Source organism: Semicossyphus pulcher, unplaced genomic scaffold, assembly GCF_022749685.1.
Source record: "Semicossyphus pulcher isolate SPU_LCO1_2020_fin unplaced genomic scaffold, fSemPul1.0.p SCAF_10, whole genome shotgun sequence".
In the NCBI taxonomy this organism is placed as follows: Eukaryota; Metazoa; Chordata; class Actinopteri; order Labriformes; family Labridae; genus Semicossyphus; species Semicossyphus pulcher.
Genome location: NW_027211604.1, coordinates 14,906,096 through 14,928,756, shown reverse-complemented (window position 1 = coordinate 14,928,756; position 22,661 = coordinate 14,906,096). Strand labels below are relative to the sequence as shown.

The 22,661-nt window shown below is 43.0% G+C and overlaps 1 protein-coding gene across 2 annotated transcripts in view; it reads right to left on the bottom strand.

Annotated features, from left to right (window-relative positions):
- The window catches only part of LOC138594447 (replication protein A 70 kDa DNA-binding subunit-like), a 50,154-nt gene that overhangs the window by 6,579 nt on the left and 20,914 nt on the right, over nucleotides 1–22,661 (bottom strand). For both annotated transcript variants that reach the window (XM_069665537.1, XM_069665546.1), the window contains 6 exons: nucleotides 16,938–17,074; nucleotides 16,262–16,410; nucleotides 12,354–12,483; nucleotides 2,972–3,148; nucleotides 2,726–2,833; nucleotides 2,434–2,520 (listed from right to left, as the gene is read on the bottom strand). In XM_069665537.1, coding sequence (XP_069521638.1) covers nucleotides 2,434–2,520; nucleotides 2,726–2,833; nucleotides 2,972–3,148; nucleotides 12,354–12,483; nucleotides 16,262–16,410; nucleotides 16,938–17,074 — 788 coding nt within the window. The remainder of the gene's footprint in view (nucleotides 1–2,433; nucleotides 2,521–2,725; nucleotides 2,834–2,971; nucleotides 3,149–12,353; nucleotides 12,484–16,261; nucleotides 16,411–16,937; nucleotides 17,075–22,661) is intronic.

The following is a 22,661-nucleotide window of genomic DNA, read 5'->3' as shown; positions in this document are numbered from 1 at the left end:
AAAGGGCTGTCTGATGTCAAGGTGAAGCAGTGACAAAAAAAAAAAAATACAGTTGTTAGGTTGAGCTGTATGCTCTTTAGTAGACACACTGTTAGTTTCCTCTTTCTTTTGGCTGGCTGGTAGTGGGCGGGGCTTATTAATTATTCAAGTTCCGCAGGGGTCTTCAGTTTTGCTGGCTAACAGTGTCCAGTGAGTAGTTTGCTGCCGAACCACGAGGAGGATTGAGACCCGGCACCGGAGCGCCTTTTGTTTGTGAGCCTTGATTTATCTCCAGCTTGTTTTTCTTTTGGACCAACCACCAACACTAAAAAACTTGAACAAGACACGTCTACTGACGCCGCCTGGGCTGTTGCTGACCGGAGGTGAGCCCCACACCACCCACTGCCAGCTAGCCTATTATGTCACATATGCACTTTGTGTTAGAGAATGCACTTGCACTAGACACGCCAGGAGCTAAGCTCCCAGTCATTCTCGTAACACAGTATAACACTTGAAACTGATTAAAAAAAACAACAACTACCCCTTTAATGTGCATTGTTACCCAATTCATTAATGGGTTGTTGTGTTGATGTGAATTGTTGGAGGTTTTCGTAAAGCTAAAGAACATTTCCATCTTGCACTCGGGCAACAAAGTGATCAGTAAGCTTTATGTTTGGAACGTGAGAAATATTCTTAATCACACGGTAAATAATATAAAACAGACGTATATAACATTGCTGACATGTTTTCTATTCCATATTAAAATTGTTGCCATATTTCTGCTGGGCTTTGATGGCTGTCAGTCAGTCTGTCTCGCACTTTATGTCCAGATTGTCATGAATTCAGCTGTGGATATTCATGCTCCCAAAGTGATGAACCACTTGTATTGAATCTGACCCCATGACTCTTCCTGTAATGCGAATAAAGAGGACAAACTGGTATTAGATGTTATATAAGCAAAATCATACGTGTGTTGTTGTTCTGCACACATTTTTATATCGAGGACTGTGATGAAAATTCCAGCATCTGCTCGTGCTGGTGCTGGTAATTAGCAGTGGTATGCTTACGTTTACTTTAATTAGACAGTAAAGCTCATTTCACTTACAGATTCCACTGTATGATAATAAGACTGCGGCTACAGAAACGATGCATTCGATTCTTAATGTAAAACTTTTGACACAGACTCACAAAACTTTCCCGCCTCTGAAGAACGGATTCTGCTCGGCGTTCCTCGTAGGTTTCTGTGAGGTCAGGAAGCGGACCGATCACAGCTCATCCTACATCTCAATCATTCCACTCAGACTCTCGCTATGTGCCCCAAGTAGCAAATTAGCCTGTGAATAATTAAGCTAATTAGGCTTAGACAGACAATAGTGAAATGCTAATTAGCGCCTAATTAAGAGCAATGAATCCACAGCTGTATTTGTTTTCTGTTATCCGATGCACACTGGCTACATAACAACTCCCTTGTCACTGTGATACTAATTGAAATGATTTTGGATTCGTGGTGTGTGACTGACATTGTGTTGTGATTGTTTTGCACTTTGCAAGTCTTGTTTTGTGGCTTTACACGATTGGTTGTTGTTACATATTCATTGATGGCAAGCAGCCCCATTAACAAATCAACAACGTGTCACGCTTTAACAACAGGGCCGCTTGACATAAAACTGAACGTTTGTTTTTTCCTTTATAGTTGTCACTCTGAAGCTTGCAGCAAGCGAGCTTCTTGTGCACCTTTATGCAACTCACTATCTGGAAAGCGTCCCTCCGCCGCTGCCTGCAACCAACTCGTCTTAAAGGTTGCAGCTAATCAGAGCAACGTTTGTGCCAATCAAAATACTAAATCTGTAAACACCGCAGGCTCTGCCATCTCATCATGTTGTAACCATCATACTTCATTTGTCACCAGCTTGACAAAGGAGGTGTTACTTGAATCTGACAAGAACAAAATACTGTGGGGTTGACAAATATTCAATGCAACCCCTCCCAAACATGACTGAAAGCAGGTCTACATTATGTGAACGTCGCTGCTCTGACAAACAGCCACTGTGACGTTGATGTGCTGTAGCTGCTTCCTGCTTCGTGGGTTGGATTGTGAAATTGACCCTAAATGAGACCATTGACTGTTTCTACAACAACGCCACTTGTTTGCAACCCTGCTTATTTTAAAGCCCATTTTCCAGAAGCATTATTAGAGTTCAGGAGAAATAAAATGCCTGCTGGTGTTTTTGTTCAGAGCGGAGATAAGACGGCTGTTTATCACGGACGTGCGCGAGCCAATCACGGGTCGAGTATTCCAACGAGGCGGAGCGCACTGAAAAATATGTTCACAGCTTCCAGGACAATGATGAGCGCCCTCGCATGTCATTATGTTCTGCTCCTTTATACCTGGGAAACTAAATTGCACGGCATTGTATTGAATTTCATTGTGCTTCCCTGTTTATAGTTACTTACGTTGTACGTCTCCAGCTTGACTCGGTTTTTAAAGATGTGAGTTGTGAAGGTGGCTCTCTGAAAGACTTCATCAAACGCTGCCTCGTCCTTAGGAACACACACACACACACACACACACACACACACACACACAATGGCAGGTAAACACAAAGTCAGGGCCATTGGACAGGAAGTAGTCTGTTACAGCTAGCCCTCCTGGCAGAGCTTTAAAGGCAATTTTCTTGTCAGATGTGAACAGGCCGGTTTAAGGAGAGCGCTGTGTGGTTGTAAATTGTGTTTGTGTGTCTCTCACTGTGTCTCTCAGCTGTCCCAGCGTTTCTGCGCTGTGACCTAACAGGACCTCAGCTGTCTCCTGGAAGCATGTCACCCACTGGTTATCCCCGAAGTCTGCTAAGTTGGCCTGAGAGTCGGACAGACAGGCGGGAAGAAGGGGCAAGAGATTATTCATGTGTATATGCGATCACAGAGGTGGCAATATTCCTCAAAGTCGGCGACAGTGCCGATGTGACAAACAGGCATTAATGAAGTGTTCGCTTACAGAAAGCAGGAGTCTGTATTTGAAGTTGGGGAACTCTCTGTGACACTTCTCGCAGCGGTAAAATCCGTTCTGTTGGTCTGTGACCTTCTTGTTGCAGTCTTGAGACGGACAGGCCCGGTACAGACAATTCTCCTTACGGATGTACAGCACCGTCGCCACGCAGCTGAAGTAGTCCGCCTGAGAAGAGAGAGAAAAATGTGAGAGGAGGAAATCTAATTATAGGAATAGAGCGGGAAAAAAAAATCAATACAAACTACCAAATCACATCTAATCGCTGCAACTTGAGCGTCTAAGAGGCTGCAGTTTATCTGAAGGTGCTGTCCTTTTATACAATATTGTGCTGAGGAGGAGTTTAACCTGCAAATCAAGTTAAATGCTGGGAAAGTCCTCAAATCAAATAAACCCTCAACATCATCATCTAGTTATAAAAATATTTGTTTATATGCACTAAGTGAAAACTGCCTGTATCAAGAATAATCAAATCCTGACCGAATGTAATTCCAGAGCAGTGGATTAAATGTACCACTTTGGAAACTGGAGCTGAAACAGTGAAACCACCCCCACCGGAGCTGGAAGGGAAGACAATGGAGCAGTATGATTCACCAGCTCATTACCATTTGGCCCTCAGAAGCATGATTCAAGTCACTGAAAACGTGGTGTATTGATAGAGTACAAGACAACAGCCGCAGGAGGAAGGAAATGATGATAGAGGAAGAGTCAGGCCACCGGTGTGATGGCTCATCTCGCTCCCCTGTTTAACTGGCAGCCTTCTCCTCTGTGTAGACCAAATATGTTGGTGCATGCTGGTAGTACTAGCAGATGTTAAATACATGAAGATAGCTGTAGCGGCTCTTGTGACGGCCTTGTTTCATTAAAATTTCAGAGTAGGCCCCGTCTGATTCTGTTTTTTGAGTCTTGAGTAAAACTGTGTTACGGAGACGTTTTCAGATGTGAGGAAAATGATTTGCATGATGAGTTTGAGCCCACATTACTGCACATAAAACGGCCCCCTTAATGTTGCTATACCAGCCGACTTAGACGCTGTAAATCTTTGCCGTCTTATCTTAGACACAGACTTTTTAAAGGAGCAGTTCGCCCCTGGAAAAAGCCACTGTCAAAGCTGGTGTTCTCTGTAATCAATAGAAGCAATAATATTTGAAATTGGCGCCATAGCTGTGGAGAAAGTTGCACGAACAGCTTGTGGTTTCTCCCATTCCTACATTCCTACAACACCCAGCGTGCATTGCGCCCCTCCCTCTGAAAGGAACGGCCCAGCGAGAGACGCTGGAGTTAAATACTACTGTTTCACTGCAGGCAACGGCTCAGAGCGGGACAGAATCCGAAATATGACGGGAATATACCGGTGGATCGTCTAAAAACTCTTCTACATTTCAAACCTGACGATGTTGAACGAGACATGACTCCGGAGGCGGGCGTCCTAGAATGGGGCAGTATAATTTTGCTGGCCTCCGCCAGATGACGTGTTTTACGTAGTCTGGTGGAGATTTTCCAGGGTCCACTGGAGAAGCGGATAGAGTCCTCCAAAGGCACAGAGAGAAATTGCATTTTTTTCTACCATAATGGCATTAGCTCCCTATAAAAGTATGACAGGAACTGAGGTTGAAAATCGGCGAACTGGCCCTTTAAGGTTTAAAGTAAATCAACCCGACACTTTTCATTGTGGAACTCTAAAACCTCAACTTACTGTCCTGTTAAAAAGTAATAAAGATCAGTAGATCCTGGATGAAGTCCCATCTGTGTCTCATTTTGACCTGCTTAACAAAGAAAGCAGGAGGAGGAGTGAATCCTCGCCTTTGTCTGTGTATCGTCACATTAACAGGATATAAACTTGTTTTACAGATGAAGTGGCTGTAGCAATCTTAAAAGTTGTACAATGAGCTGACAAGAACAAAAAAACTTCAAAGCGCTTGTTATGTAGGAGGCTGCTACTTGGTAGATGAACAAGACACCAGGTGGCCCAGGCCGTAAGAACACAATGAGTAATCTCTAGTCCAAATTAAAGAGTCAAAATCACATGTCAGTGGCCGGGTACGATGACAAATTTCACAACAAACGATGTGTCAAGCTATTTTTGTTCGCTCAAAAGGGCAGCTCTCAGGCCCACCGTCAACAAAAACAGGTTTCCAGTGGGCTAAAAACTTTTGTGTTGACGATTAAAAAAACACTTTGTCTGGTCTGATGAATCTCAGAGTGTGTTGGCAGTAAAATCTCTTTTTCAATGACCTAGAAAACAGAGCAGCACAAACACTGTTGAAACAAAAACACAAACAATACAAACAGACTAATACAACTGTCGAACATTACAACCTAGTTATATCCAGTAACTATGCAATACAAGGGCATACACAGAAATCAGTTGATGTAAACCAATCAACCATAACATTATGACCACCTGCCTAACATTGTGTAGGTCCCCCTTTTGCTGCCAAGACAGCCCTGACCCATCGAGGCATGGACTCCACTAGACCTCTGAAGGTGTGCTGAGGTATCTGGTACCAAGATGTTAGCAGCAGATCCTTTAAGTCCTGTAAGTTGCGAGGTGGGGCCTCCATCGATCGGACTTGTTTGTCCAGCACATCCTACAGATGCTCGATTGGAGGCCAAGTCAACACCTTGAACTCGTCGTGTTCCTCAAACTATTCCTGAACCATGTTTGCAGTGTGACAGGCGCATCATCCTACTGAAAGAGGCCACTGCCATTAGGGAATACCGTTTCCATGATGGGTTGTACTTGGGTCTGCATCAATGTTTAGATAGGTGGTACGTGTCAAAGTAACATCCATATGAGTGGCAGGAACCAAGGTTTCCTAGCAGAACATCACACTGCCTCCACCGGCTCGCCTTCTTCCCATAGTGCATCCTGGTGTCATGTCTTTCCCAGGTAAGCGACGCACTTGCATCTGACCCAGTTGCTGGCCTATTTTTCCTACATGCAACACATCAACTTCGAGGACAAAGGGTTCACTCACTGCCTCACATATCCCACCGACTGCCAGGTGCCATTGTAACAAAATAATCAATGGTTTTCACTTCACCTGTCAGTGGTCATCATGTTCTGGCCGTATGTAGAATTTAGTGAGAGCCCAGGCTTAGAAACAAGGTCTTACATGTATGTAACAACTGCACAGGCGTCGTTCATATATTCACGACCATGATGTAGCTTCAGGTGTTGGATACTGTGATCCAGATGATGCTACCATCAGTCCAGGAATGGTTTTTGATACTGCTTTGATATCAATCCCACTTAACAGTTCTGGGATGCAGTAAAAACCCAAACATAAGAAACAAACATCGAATCTTTCGGGTGAATAATCTCAGGCAGATGCTCTTTTCTCATCCAAATGCTTTAGTGTGATTTGGCATTTTTCTTGTATTGTCAATATTGGTATTTCTTAATCCTCACTTCGCAGCAAATGCCATGAAACTAAAGCCCATCAAACTGCAGTAAAAAAAATTATAAGACGAGAGGGGGCAAAAGTGCTCCTTCCAGAGCAGGCAGGACATGTTTGAACAGTTAAAAGAAAACGAATAAGCTGCTCAGGGTGAAAAGAGAAACATAAAATAACATAAAAATAGACCACATCAAGCCTGGCATCATCAGAATGACTGTTGCCAACAAGTCAGTCCAGCTGGTAGATGCATGCTGTTTACACATCTCTATTTGACTTCCAAACAATCTTGGAACAGTTTAAAAAGAGAGCAGAGGGAGTTTGAGAATTCTATGCATAATAGATGTGAGATGAGACGAATCTCTCTCCCCCTCTCTAATACATAAATTGTGCTCATGTACACACACACACACACACAGCAGCCGCCGCCGCACACAGACACACACTTGACTAGCATGCAAGGTTATATGCAAAGACCCAAACTTACACATTTGCAATACAGATACAATGAGCCTCTTTCCAGTTCTGAATTTAAATGAGTCGAACAGAATCAAATTAAAATGCAGCGATGTTGCCATAATTTAAACAGATATTAGCACCTTAAGCGTCAGAATCTCGCTAAAATCAACAGCTAAAAAGGAAAGAAATGCTAATTCATGGGGAAAAAGGGCTATCCGCTCATCCTGCGAAGAAGCACGGCGTTCCATTTCCATAAATATAAACATAAAGAAAGCACACAGCAGATGAACTGGGTCTCATTGGGAAGAGGAGCGCACGTGTACACGCCTGATGCACGCAAACACCCATGCTGATAAACAGACACACATGTGCAGGCACAGAAGAAGAAACACGGTAAACATGCAGAAGAAGAAACCCCAGAAAAAAAATCCCTCTTCTTTCCCGAGCGTCACCAGAGGGTATTTCTGCTACCAGGAGAACAGGCCTTAAACAAGATGTTGGAATTACAGCCAGAATTTAAAATGAAATGCTTTAAAATGTATTCTAAAACAACAACTACAAGCGAGAGCTGGGCCAGACTCATTACTAATGTTGGCCTAAATGAGTCTATCAAAGAGTCTCTCCAGGAAGCGGGCCAAAATTCACAAGCACACAACCACTGAGCGATGCTGTTCCTCGGTTTTACAGCCCACAGTTCGTGTTCGGAGTTCAGTGAGGGCAGCGGATGTGGAAAGGCCGTTGTGTTCTCTGCATCCCTTGTGAGATGGATGATGCCGTCCTTTGTCCCCGTGACCTCCGCAGATACTGTCAGTCAGACTTAGAGCTCTGTGACACTTCCTTCCCGCTAGCTAACACTGACTCACGGCCTAATAATCTGTCCACCCATCCATCCACACAGCGGCCATGCCACACAGCAAGAACCCCCCCCCCCCCTTTCGAAACACTTACTAAGGAGCTTTTTTTAATTAGGAGACTTTCTCCCGTTAGCTACGGCCCTCTACCCCCTCAGCGCTCCACTCCCATGTTTCCGCCCGCTTGCCTGCCTCATCACATTTCGCAAACTTGGGTAGATTGGAGAGCTGCGGGGCTGGAGAGGTGGGAAGGCGACGGGTGGGGAAGGTGGTAAGGAGGGTGCATGTGGCAGGAAGACGCTTTCTTTGGAGGGGATTGTCGAGGGCTCATGATGTTGGCAGACGCTATGGAGAATGTGAAGACAGAGGTCAGCTGGATTTGGACCATAGCGATTCAATCACAACCAGACCACTCTTAATAAATCCCCGTGCGTTTGCCATCATCTCTCCCCTTCTCCTTCTGTGGCCTTTTCTCCTCTCTTCCCGTCTGTTTCCAGTGTGTACATAGAAGCCTCGGGGCAAAGTCTTAACCTTAAGCACACTGAGGAGGACCTGGAGGAGCAGCATGACTAATGCTGCACACAAAAACAGATACACAAACACGCTAACAGACACAAATACGTGCCCAGACTTACCTACAGATTCACACACACACACACACCTCCTGATATTCTGAAAATAGGTTTTATTTTATCACACCAAATCCCCGTGTCACCTCTGGCACCTAAACGCAATTAAAATTTGTATGTGGAAGGGCAACCAAGTGAAAATCTACTTCACATAATTGACGTGGCGGCACATGCCAACCTAATGCTTGTCCCAAAACACACACAGACACACACACACACACTGCTGCATTAATTAGAAATGGCTTGTACACCTTCACACACACAAACAGAGTCACAGTCACGCACATACAAGAAGGCAAACAGGTAGAATGTCAAATTAGGTCTCTACAAACCGTAAGCTAATGAGTTGGATTCCATTATTAGAAGCAAAGCTGCAGAGTGCGTGATAGACGACCTCCTCGTGCCGTTCAATTACAGAAGCGGTTGGGGGTTCACGGGCAGTGAGAGGAAAGAGGAGACAAAGGGAATAAAAAAAAATCAGAGCCTGAATTATTTACACATCCTCACCTTTCAACTCCTTCCCCCACATTTGCCAGCTATCTTTATCCTCTTCTCAATTTGCTTTGTCACTTTCCCCTCCGTCTGGTCACCACACTCTTCACTCCTTTAACTCCTCCTTCTCCCTGCCACCTCCGTCCCCATCCATCCTTCAACGGGCTTCTCTGTGTCAAAAGGTGTCTGCCTCTTCAAAACGTCACAGCTCTTTCCCCAAACGCTCTGCCCTGTAGGCTTCCTCCACCTCCAACACGTAATTACAACTTTTTATTAGAATCAAAACGGACCACGAAGCTTCCTGTGAGCGGCTTCTAATTAAACAAGAGGGAGACTAGCTGCAGATGTACCTAATTAATTAAATAGAAAGTTTATGAGAGGCCCATGCCACTTACATGCAAAGCACCTCAGTGATATCACGTCTATAAATAAAAAAAGAGCTCTACGTCAGTTTAAAGCAGAGCTGCTAATATGAGAGCCTCACTATCATCCAGAAACAGCTCTAATAAGAGAAGCTCGACTCTAATCCGTGAAGTCAAAGCGAGGTACACACTAGAGCTGCTCTATTTACAATGAATAGGAGACTGTCTCATTTGAATTTAAGCGTCGAGATGAACACAAATCCACAGTCAGGGAGTTTAAAATGTTATAAATCCACGTCTGTTCACAGAAAACCTTCTCTGGTCTCCGTGTCTCTATACGACTAAAGACAATAATTAACATTTACAGTGACTTTGTGTTATGATGACTCATTTTGTCAGAAGGGCTTTTTTCTTCAGCTATCCTGATGTCAATTGGTACCTTCCTAAATGCCTGTTGACAGTTGAATTCTGAGTTATAAAGTATGAAGAGGTACAGAGGCCATTAGGGCCCACCTGAATGCTTCAAAGCTTCAATCGTTGCCATGGTAATCGACGGCAAAAATCACTATTCAAATACTTTTTCCCTTTTTAAAAACACCTCCAAAATGTGAATTAGCTTATTGAAATAATAACCAAACATTAAAGATATCGTCTCCAAGAGTTCAGCTTTGTTCTCTATGGCGGCACCTATGGCGATAAAGGGTAATTGCGGGAGCACACTTCCCAGATATCCAGACAGTGCTGCATGTGTGACGTCCACGGTTGGCTCCGGTTGTAACTCTTGATTTTCCTCGCCGACGGTCGCTTTCCTTTTTAGACTGTTTGCTTCATCTGAGCGTCGAATTTGTTTCTTTTTCTTTGGATTTTCACTTATGTTTGAAGTTGTATCTGTAGTCATCGATCTTTTCTTTGTTTGTTCAGCCATAGTAGATTACTGTTTACTCGCAACACTTGTAGAGACCTTAAAAGCAGCCGCTTAGCTCCACCTACCCTCTCTGGCAGACCAACCACTGCTGGCTGATGGAAAACACGTCACTCACCGGGCGCAGCTTGGGATTTTCTTTCCACGGAAGTCGCCACAGACACCCAGTCTGTAATAATACTTCATGCAAATGCAAAGGCTTTGATCAGCGGGCCATAGGCTCAATCATCATTGTGTTACCTCATTCGGAGATCAATAGCGACTTAACAGACATTTATTTAAATTATATCTTTAATCATTGTAGTTTCAAACAAACCGTAATATCTAAATAAGCCACGGAGGTGTGGACGGGTGAACTGGTTTCGGACGCGTGTTCTGTGATGAAAATAAATCAATGTCCGTGCACTATTCATCTTTCGATTTTTCTTTGTCGGCATTCAAACAAGTTCATCAAGGCAGATTTCAAGGTCCATTATACTGAAGCGATGTTCATCAAACTTATAAAGCAAGCTGAAACAACCGGGCATGACACACTGACTGGTAACAAGCCTCCACATACACACACCCGCTCCTCATCACCGGCGGACCAGCAGCGACCCCCTTGGGTGCTTTGTAATTAATTGATCGCAATGAATTGCATATATCAATAATTTCACGTTATAGAAATCCAAATAAAAAAAGGAATTTAAGCCCTATAAGCCAGGGTGACAACATTAGGAAAAGCAGGTAATTGAAAGAAATCAAGAAAAGAGGGAGTCACACCCTTGACATTAAAGTCAGTCAATATGTTTGGTTCCAGTGTGGCTGCAAAATTTTGGTCTAAAACAGTAAAGCTCTAAGTCTGTGATTCTCAGGGACAGACACCAAAACCTGGTTTTTACCGTGCTTGTCTTACAGCGTTGAAGGATTTCCTGCTACCACACTCGGCTCTGCTCTCTACTATTCTTCTTCAAACAGGAGCCAGCTGTCCATGAGAGAGAAGGATTTTCTGACTGACATTTCAATCTGCTTCCAGCCAAAGTGTTTGTCAAGAAGCAGCTCAGGGATCAAACCAAACAAATAACAAGGTTTACTTTTTGCAGTAAAACGCCCCGGGGCTCCATTTCCACCTGCTCTACTGTACAGCCCCTGCTCTGTGTTCAAATCCCAGCAAGTCAACAATACAGAATTTAATTTAAGAAAGTAATAGAGCTGCATCAAAACATTTTAAGTAAGATTAACAGTGTCACAGTTGCTTGTGGCTCTCATAATGGTTCTGACATTCAGGCCCTTTATTGTGGACTACACGGCGTCAATCTGCAAGAAAAGTAAAGGAAACAGAAATAAATGCAACATGTCCCGTTGAATAAGACGCTTTACTGAAGTTTATGTTTATCAAACCTGCAATTTACATCATTATTCCCTTTAAAGACCCTTCATAGTGTATTAAAAATATGACATATTACCCCAGGAAGCAGTGGAGCACCTGATTGGGGTTTTCAGTCTCGTCACTGTCAGAGTCTGGTGACATTTTCTTTCCATTCACCATCTTTAAACAGCGCAGACGTGTTCCGTTTAAAGTTTACTTCATGTGCCGTCTTCAGTTTTGAAGATCTCTCTGATCTTTGTGTCTTTTAATCTTTATTATTTTCTCTCAGCTGTTTTCGTCTCTTTCTTTTTCGCTCTGTAAACAAACTGACGTCAAAGTTACATGACGACGTTACACGATTACAATTTATCCTTCGGATTGCGTGATTAGAGCCGCATCCCTAGCGACGGTCAGTTCGTCATAGCAACGGTCTGCTATGGAGAAATAGCAGACCTGGGAATACCGTAATTAACCAATCAGAATCAAGAATTTAACACAGCCGTGTAATCACATAAAATAAATGTGGAAATACTGTCAAGCAACAACTTCAAATGGTTGGTTTGTTACATCTGAAGATTTTGGGGTTTAACATCTTGCGCGACGTCTTTTCGTGTAAACCTCTCAATAATGACAAGAGATCATTAGTTGCAGCCAAATTTCACTGTGAGGCCATTTATCTATGAACACAGTATCAGACATCACCAACTCTGTTAGGCAGAGTGTCAATAATAAAAACAAACATATTTTCTCGCTTACATCTGATGGTGTCCAGCCAGCGGGGCAAGTTTGATTTCATAAGGAAAATTCCTTTTAATTGTTATTTCATTGTGTCTTGTAAGTGTCAGTGCTTCTTTTGTAAGTGATTGCCCTGCTGCATGTTTATGTATGTACAAACAGTATGTACTGTACCTTCTCTCTGTGTCCCATCTGTTCATCTTTAACATTGCTCAGTGATTTCCAGTTTGTCTTTGGTCCACTGCTCGCTGACCTCGTCTCTGTCAGGGATTGGCTGTCGAGCGCGTAGCCTTTCTGGTCAAACCTATAGTGTGGGTATAAAAACGCAAGGCACATATGTATAAATAAATAAATGCGCAAACACACGTACATGTGAAAAATAACATGCATTATTCAAAGAGTAGAGAGACGGAGAGAAAGAAACAGAAGGGAGGGTTTGTTGAGCTAAATGAAAAACACAAACAGAGCGTGCCTGAGAACGTGACTAATGGTCCCTGACTAATGATTCAAGTACATGAGATACAACATTAATACAAGTCAGCTGTGAACATTTGCAGGAGTGTATGTATCTCTAACGTGGAAGAACAGGCATGTGTGTGTTTACATGCACAAAAGTGTGTATTAAAGGGGACCATATCTTTTAAATGGATATTCTCATATTCTGCATGGGTTTCACTTTTTTGGGTGTTTATTGTTCACAGTGAGAAAGTGAAAGCTGCATAATTTCATGTTTTTCCAGAGTTACATGTTTAAAAAGGTCGCCTCTGAAATGGGCGGTTCAGAACAGCTGCAGGTTTCTACGTAGAACCTTGCTTTCGCTGAAATCGACCAATCGTCATTCACCGTCATTCACCTCAGGCTGCCTTCTCGCACTAGCTTGTAGTCAAGTCGTTGTCAGGATTTTAGCTTACCATTCTGATACCTCCTGGCGATTCTGTCTGGTACATATAAGGCTGAATAACCGATCTTAGAGCAGCCATGTTTTCTACAGCTTTGCAGTGACAGTGCGGTGCGGCCGCTCCCCCACGTAGGATGGCACACATGGAGGAGGGGCTACGTCACCCAATCGTTGCTAACGTCTGACCTTTTAATGGAAAAAAAGCTTGTTCATTTCAGGAGGAAGGAGAGGCTCCGAAAAATTATTTTACAATTTGCATTTCAGACTTTACTAACATGATTCAAAAACCCATCAGAATAATAGAAAATTGATCGCATATATCCCCTTTAAGAGACTTTATAATTGCAGAGAAGATGCTGCACTGTACTACACACTGCTCTGTCTGCTGTTATCTAAAGAAACCATCTTCAGTCATGACTGAATTACTCTCCTAATCCCTTAACTGATTTAAATCCACTGCATCTGTATGCTGCTATCTACTCCATCTGACATCTGGCTGTCTATCATGGACAAATGCAGTCACACGTCAACCAGCTTTTTATAACCACATTTAAATTTCTGTCCACACACTCGCTCTCTTCACTGAGGAGAAAAGAAAAACAACACTCGTCCGCGTCTCTTCTTGTCTTCCGTCTCCATCTATTAATTCATCTACCTTTTTAATATTCTCTTTAAAAGTCTTGATGCATCAGTGTGACTCCTGCTCTGTATTCACGCCGAGCGGAGCAATCTAATCAAGGCATCATCCAAATTCATCGGTTTCCTTCAATTATGCAAGCAAGCCCGGTCAAAACAATCCCACAAAGCAGCGCGTCGCCACAGGAGCGAGAGTCAGAGAGGCGCTCTTTGTCTTTGTGGAGCGCAGACCTAAATGTTAAGGAGTGGAGAACAGAGTGTCTGCTGCCTGAACAACATGTAATGTCGTTTGCTCACGCTGTCAGCATGTAAACCGGAGAGAGGACCAAACAGCAGCAGAGATGAGGAGGGGAAAAGCCTTAAAGGGATTAGAGAAGAATGGAAGTGGGATGAAAGGAAGGAGGGGCACAGTTTTTTAGTTATTTAGCCCTTTGAATGTCAGGATGAGATGCTGAATTGACCAGAGACTAATAAGACCAAGATTAAAGCTGGAGCAATGGAGCCTGCCCCTCCCCTCCTCTCTCTCCCTCTCTGATATACACACAAGTTACAGCCACGACTCACGCAGCGCGCACACACGCAAAAATGGCCCAAACTCATGGAGAAGTAAGCCAAGCAGACATTTATGATTGAAAGAGTGAACAGAATAATGCCCACAGGTATCCAAAACACACTCCTTTATTTACTGTGTTCGCACTTTGAAGCTGTGAGCGCACTGTTTGATGCAACTTCCTGCCTAAGAATAGTTGTCAGTGTAACACAAAGGCAATCACATGCACACTGAAGCATTAATATGTAAACACACACACACAAATCAAGGAAAAAAAGCATTTATATTTCAGCGGTGAACAGACTTGGGAACTGCCTTAATGAGTGAATGAGTCATAATTTAAAATCCCTCCTCAGGAAGTGCTAATAAGAATCCAGTTTGATGCAGCTCACAGTGTTTCTCTGCTCGAAAAGGGAAGAAATCCGGTTTATCCTTGTTCTGCTTTTCTGTTACTCCCCCCATGCGGTCCTGTCTACACCCTGTTCCGCTGGGACCGAGGATGCACATGTAACCAGTCTCCTGACACGTGATCATAAGCACTAAGGTTTGTCATTTGAGTGTGTGTGCATGTGCGACTGTGCCGTGTGTTTTGTTGTAGGTTCTTTTTTATGAAGATAAACAACACAGCAGGGAGAGGATGTGATCTATATGTGCGGAGCTTCTAATGAAGTGATCAGATGTCTGTGCCAGCGATTGTATATATAGATGTACGGCGCGTCTCCTTCTGCTCTCATTGCACAAAATAGACCCTGTGACGGCCGCTGCCATCTTGCGCTGGTGACGTCATTTAGAGCCGGTAAAGATTGGTGGGTGGAGCCGCCATTGCCACGTCCATTAACCAAAACACGCACTTAAAGTAATAATCTCAAATATCTCAGTTTCGTTCTCTATTGCGCCACATTATGGCGATAAACGGCAACTGCGGGGGTAAACTTCCCTGATAACCAGATGTCTAGAGTTGGCTCCCTTTTTTGCAGTTGTAACTCTTGATTTTCCTCGCTGACGGTCGCTTTCCTTTTTAGACTGTTTGCCTTCATCTGAGCGTCAAATTTGATTGTCTTTTTCTTTGGATTTTCACTCATGTTTAAAGTTGTATCTGTAGTCATCCATCTTTTCTTTGTTTGTTCAGCCATAGTAGATTACTGTTTTCTCGCAACACTTGCAGAGACCATAAAAGCAGCCGCTTAGCTCCGTCTACCCTCTCTGGCAGACCAACCACTGCTGGCTGATGGAAAACGCGTCACTAACTGGACGCCGCTTGTGATTTTTTCCGTGAAAGTCGCCACAGACAACCAGTGTAATACTGCAAATGCAGCGGCTTTCATCAGTGGGCCATAGGCTCAATCACCTTTGTGTTACCTCATTCGGCGATAGATAGATACTTAACAGACATTTATTTACATGAAAATCTTCAAGATTATTACTCATAATTTACCAAAAGAACAGCAAAGATCGAGCACGTCGGCGTGTTTAACAGCTTCTTGTGTTGGTCTGAAGCAGACGTTCACAGATATGTAAACTTCGATGACTGTAGTGATTGTTTTAGTTACGTCTCCTCTCGCCGTTCCTCCTCTCCTATGTCCTACTAATCCAGAACAGATCGGCTGCAGGAGGCGTATTTGTCAACTGAGCTGTCAATCATCCTTTTGACAGCATCAAATAACTAATTGAAATAAACGTGTCAGAAAAATTAACACTTGGATGTAAATCAGCATGATAAGAACTAACTATAATGACAGAAACCATGTTTGAGAAACATTTATTTGGCGTGTATTTTGATTTTATAGTTTGACTCATGTCCCATCTATTAACATGAAGGAGGCGGGCTTTATGACCTATACTGCAGCCAGTCAGCAGGGGGCGCTCGAAATGTTTTGGCTTCACTTTTAGGGAGATGTCATGTTGTCCCTCTTTTTATACAGTCCATGGTCTGTGCGTACACTTAACTCTGTTACATACCTGCGTGTGCGTGTGAGCATGCACAACAGTGTGACTCACCATGCCCTCAGTCTAAAGGCCTCGGGTATGTCTGGGTTGACCATGACTTTGGAACTGAACAAAGCAGAGAGAGATCTGCCCCCAAAATCAGACAAGCGAGCTCCTTTGATTGCGACCACTGGCTGCCCCGAGCCGTCAAACTTCTCCGCCTGGAGGGAGAAAAACTGCGTTAAAGACAGTAACAGAGGAGAGAGAGATGAAGAACGGGAGATATAAAAGCAGCTGTCTCAATCTCTCCTACATGTTCAGTCTGGTTCTGCTGCTCGGGGAGACCAGAAAGTTATATGTGGTATGGTTTTCCTTTATAATTGGACAACCTACAAGTTAATTTGAAAGTCATTTTTGGATTTTGGCAAAGAGGAGGGATTAGCTCTTGCAGATTGAATGAGCTTAGAGAAGAATAGTGCCATTTCATGCACATTCGAGAGTTACTTAGCCTGCGGTCTCAAATCAGGGACTCTGGTCCAAAACGCTCCTGAAGGTCGCGGGAGTGATTCGACTGATCCAAATTTTACAGCCCAGGAATCCCAACCCAACAGCTTTGTACAGCAACACACGCACGGCTTCATGAACACACGGTTAATTACAGCCCGCTGTGCATGTTCTTATGTTAAAACCCAAATCCATCCCTGGATACAGAGAGAGCAGAAAGACAGAGAGAGATTATAGTTATTACCTCCTCTCCCCACAACGTGGCTGTCACATCTTTGCCAGTTGTGTCTATTAAGTTGAGGGCCCTCTTGGAGACTTCTCTGCTGTTCTTGGTGGTGATACGGGAGACATCCTCCGCACTCTTACACACTCCGATCACATCTGCGGGCAGAGAGAGTCGTTTAGATCTCCCCCATAGACAGCTCATGAACACAACACAGGTAGACAAATATACTTACAGTGAGGTAAGAAAGAGGAGGTGCATTATGTGTAAGTAGCCTTAAAAATGTCTCTATGTTAGTGTAAACGTCTTCCTCTTCAAAGTATGAAGCGGTCATATCACAAACAGTATGAAGATTCAACACAGTATAGGGATCAGTCACAGCAGACTGACGTAAACGTTGCAACAGGCTGGCTAACAACAAGACCCTCCCTCCACATCACAACAAACGCAGTCCTTCCTCATTCATGTTTCCTGTCATGCTCAAGGAAAACTGAAAACTTCATTCAGGATTACTGCCCTGAAAATCAGTCACTGTGAAAATGAAGAGCTGCGAGGTGAAGAGCCTGGCCTACCTCGACTAATATAAACTCTGTAAATTAATTTGACTTGATTTAAAGAGCTCATCGTTAACAGGATTGAACTGAAAAAGGAAACAAGATTAAATAGAAAATATTTTAAAACAACAGAAAGAATTCGTCAAACTGCAATGACAAGATTAGATAAAATATGTGCACAGCTTTTATTCAATTAATTAAATCTTAAGCTCATAAAACTGACAACCTGTGTAAATGAAACAAGAAAACAGCATCAAATCTGTATGAAGCTACTTTAAATGCACTCTAAAGTTTCCTTTAAGGGATGCACGATATTATCGGCACGTTATCGGTATCGGCCGATTTTGGCTTAAAAATGATCGCCAACACGCCGCTATCCGCCGATATAATTAACCGATAAAATAATGGGCTGCTGCATACTTGACTAAATGCCCGACCTCTGCGCAATGTCCCCGGCGCGAAGAAGACCTGCGCGGCGCAGCGTGATGACGTCACGTGTGTCTACCTGCAGCATGAGAGAGTTAGAAGCCAAAATGTCCGTGGTGTGGAAGTTTTTCAAAGTGTCCGGAATAGATAGCAAAACTGCTGTTTGCAATGACTGCTCAGCTTCGGTGATGCGAGGAGGAGCCAAGGCAAAGTCTTTCAACACTACAAACTTGATTAACCATCTCAAGACCCGTCACCCCGACCGTTGTAACAAATGTGATAAGAGTATCACCATTATACTGTACGCTAATTCCAATACAGAAGAGAGTTGATGATCTCTGCAATTAGGTGTGCGGGAAAAAAATATTGGTATCGGTAATCGGCTAAATGAGTTGTAAAATATCGGCATATCGGATATGGGCAAAAAATCCAATATCGTGCATCCCAATTTCCTTTTAAACAAAAAAACTTTGCAGGGATTCACACGATGTGTTTTGGTGTGTGATACAGTTAATGTTTTTCAGTATTTTAATGCATTTTTCACAGTTATGTTTTCTAGTTGACACATTGCTAAGTTAGCGTAAGACAGGCAGCTGAACCTTTTCGTAACCCTGTTCCCATCACCGCCTTATAGGCCCTTGACACACCTGGTATTAACATGTGGTTTTCGTAATCGGATCACAAGTGGACAGCCTTAAGTACAAGTGTGAACACACCCAGGATGAATTGAAGACGCATTCAGATCCGATCACTCCGGCCGCATACGGAGGTGGTCTGGGACGCATTTATCCACATACGTCTGGAGGTGTGTACGCACTAAACAATCGTCCTGTTTGGTCATTTTGAGCCACCGATCCAATGAGTCAAGTTTCGGCCACCGACCCAATGCGTCAAGGTTCAGTCTAGTTTACAGCAACATTAGTGTGTTCATGGACGTGTGCACAGGGGTTTCTACAGCTCCTGAAAAAATAATTTAACCACTCCAATTGTTCCTTTAATCAGGGTCTCTCTCTCTACATGTCATGGCCAGCTGATCAAGAGGGAGATAGATGGTCACAACAGCAATGTGACAGACTGGTGGAGAGCATGTTAAGATGCATGAAAGCTATAATTAAGAATCAGGTTATTCCACCAAATATTGATTTGTGAACTCTTCCTAACATTTGTATTCTTTAGTTTAAAAATGAACTTGTTTTCTTTGCATTACTCGAGGACTGAAAAACATCTTTTGTGCATCTTTTTGTTTTCTTCACCAGTCGTCATTTTCAGCAAACAAAAGACCTGAATGAGAAAGTCATTTGGAAAATGTGAGAAACGTTGTATTCAATAAAATAAAAGTTCATTATACACAAACACAAACCTTTAAATAGTAGAACCAGAGAAAAACACATTTCTGCAGAGGTCTCTTAATTTTTTCAGAAGCTGTTTTTCATCACGGAGGAATCACACAGTTGTGAGAGGTAAGTATAGTTGTTAACACACCCACTCCCTCGAGACGCATCCAGTGGGACCCTGATCCCAATGCAACCAGTGGTTACAGACTCCACAGAGTACCTTTAAATGGCTCACCAGTGATCACATGTTTTCTGTCGTCATTTCATGGGTAGAGTCGAGATAAAGTAGAGACCATGTGTTTAATAAAATGCCCGCACAGTGCTGTAATATAGATTTAGTCCAACAGTCACTCTGTGAACTCCATCCCCTGTGTGCTACCTCTGCTAACCTTTTTCTAAGCTCCCCCCCTCCTCCCCTCCTCCGCCGCTCCTCTCTCGCTCTCTGTCTGTGCTCTCTCAGCCCTCCTTAATTCCATTATGATTGAGACGATGTCATCCACCTCTGAACTCCATTATCACCACAGGAACAGGCTGACAGTTCTCATTACCATGTTATAATCCCCTATTTAACAAAGGAGCGGGGAGAGAGGCAGCGGAGAGGGAGTGAATGGAGAGACAACAGATGACACACAGGACATGTAGCAGTGGCCCTGTGCGAGCAACACAAACACACTCTGCCAGGTAAACTGTGTGGTGTGTTGCTGATACGTTTTACTAATGTCATCGTGCAACATTACTGCTCTGAATGTAACTCTGCATGAATTTTCCACTCGGTGTGTTGTTTACACTTTCAACCAACCATCCATCTCTGCTCTAATATAGCATGTCCAACAGTTACAGTCAATGGTAGCCCTGCTTGTGCTGCAGTAAAACACTACATTACTGCACAAAACGAAGTCACAGCTGGATGTCTGAACAAAAGTACAAGCGACCACACTGACTTCAACTTTTAAACCCACAGGTCAGTGCACAAGGCTTTTCATCCCAGCAAGACTGAGTGTAAAACTGCTCTTTAAAATGTCAGTGTAGCGATGCTGCTGCTTATAACCCTTACTTACTTATTACTTACTTATAAGAGTAACATGTCCAATCTAGGGATGTGCACTTTAACCAGTTAACTGACCGTTAAGAATTTTAACCGGTTAATACTACTTAAACAGTTAAATAAAATGTCTTTTTTTATACGATACATATATATTTGGGAAACACACTTTTTGTTGTCGTTAGCTGAGCCGAGCCTGAGGGAGAAAAGAAACGAGCAGTTTAACAGTTACAAAAAATGAACAAAGGTTTTGTTGCATATCTCTGCTCGTGGGACATCACGGTACCGTCTGAGCGGATATTCTCCACAGCAGGTCTCACAGTCAAAAGACTGCGCACCAGACTAACCCCACAGCATGTCGACATGTTGCTACTTCTTCATCAAAACCAGTAGACAAACTGTCTCCTACATAATATAAACTGGTGTAGGTCTGGCCTTTATATTTAAAGTTTCCATGGCCTGTTGTTAAGGCAGAAACAAAACTTTTACGCACAAAGCACAGCCGCGTAACTCAATTATTTAAAACTCCAGACACAGCGTCGTCAGGACCGGACAGGATCTCATGTTTATTAAAGTTCTGTGTGCTTATCATCAAAGAAAGGTCGGCTGTAAGTGTTTATTTACTTATTGTTACTGATGGATCACATGGCTGTATTCTCCAGTGCGTGCGTAATGGACACTGGACAGTGTATTAATATCTGTGGGCACGATTGTCGGAGCCACAGGTAGTTATGTCTGAGGATAATAATACATTTACCTCGTAGTTGTGTGTGTGTGTGTGTGTGTGTGTGTGTGTGTGAGAGTGTGTGTTTCTGCAAGTATTAGATACAACGTGCATCAGAATGAGCGCACATGATGGAGAGCTTGTTGTTGTTAACGATTAATGACTGTTAACGAGGGTCCGTTATCTCTTATAAATTAGCATCCCTAGTCCCAGACTTTAACCCAATCCAGAAGAGCACATTTTAATCTTGTCGGTTAACCGGTTATTAACCGTTGTGTCGGTGAACCAATGCACATCCCTAGTCCAATCTAATTTCAATCTGTACCAAAAAACTAACACCCTAAAGGTGTCTTACAGTGTCAAAGAAACACACTAGTAATACAACTTAGAAATGTTACCCAGCCATACATTTGTAACCTAAGTAACAAAAACAATTAAACTAAGTGAGTCGAAAGAGTTAACCCAAAAATCCACGGGGGAATAAACTTACAAGCAATGTCTTCATGCTTAAACTTGCCTAATGACCAAAAGCAGTTTTCATAAACTTCATTTAAATCGGCTCCACTACAGAAACATGACTGTCAAAGCTGAGCATCATCTCTCTGACAACACTGAGCAGGCTGCCAAGAGAATCACTAATTTCAACCCCAATCTACACCTGGACCATCCCAATTTACCTGTCCAGAGATAAGACGTCACTGTCAGACATAGAGGGCAGGCACCGCAACTAACCTTCATAAAACAGTAGAATGAACATTATCCTCTTTTTATCTCCTCCTCTTTACGCCGTGCCTGAATTAACCTTCTCTCTGACCCTGTCATAACGTGTTCTCTCAGGACACCTGCTACATGACTGACAGGCACGTGTCCATGAGCTCCGTTTTTTTCCCCCGTCTGTATCTATAACACGTAATAGCTTGGGCCAATAGAGATGATGAAGCTGATAACCTCAATGTACTTGATTTTAATGATATTTTGGCACAATAATAGGGACTTTATGCTGGTCACTGTCGAGTATATTCATATCTTGCAGCCAATTCTGTAACATCATCATCTACTGTAGGATAAAATATTCTGTTGACTAATATTTCCCCTGACAGTCATTTTAGTTAAGGAAGCATTTAACTTCATCTTAACTGATTCACTCTAAACTTGAGCGATAGAACAGCCCTGCTCTGATGACATGTCTTTGACAGCTGCACTTTAATAATTCATGTAGTTTTATATAACAGTTTGGGATCCTCTAAAACCACCACTGACACGCTAACTTTCCAAATCTCCACAGAAGGCCTGCACGATACAAGAAAAATCTACAATGATTACATTGTTTAATGTTGCCATGACGATATCAGTTGTGATAAACAAACATCAAAGAGTGCATATCAGCTAGAACTCTTTCCCTCCTTGGTTTCCTTGTCCATCTGCTGTTCGGTATGTTTTACACAATACCTGTGTTTGCAACATTTTCATCCTGAATCCAAAATAACTCCCAAAAAATTTTTTTTTTTTTCGCCTCTAAACTAACTGACACCAAATAATCTGAGGGGAGCTGATAGCGAGCTTGGGCTTCATCTGTGTTGGCAATATGTGACATAAGATAAGATAATACTTCATTGATTGACAAGTTAAAGTGTGGGTAACACAGCAACATGTTAGCAGTATGAG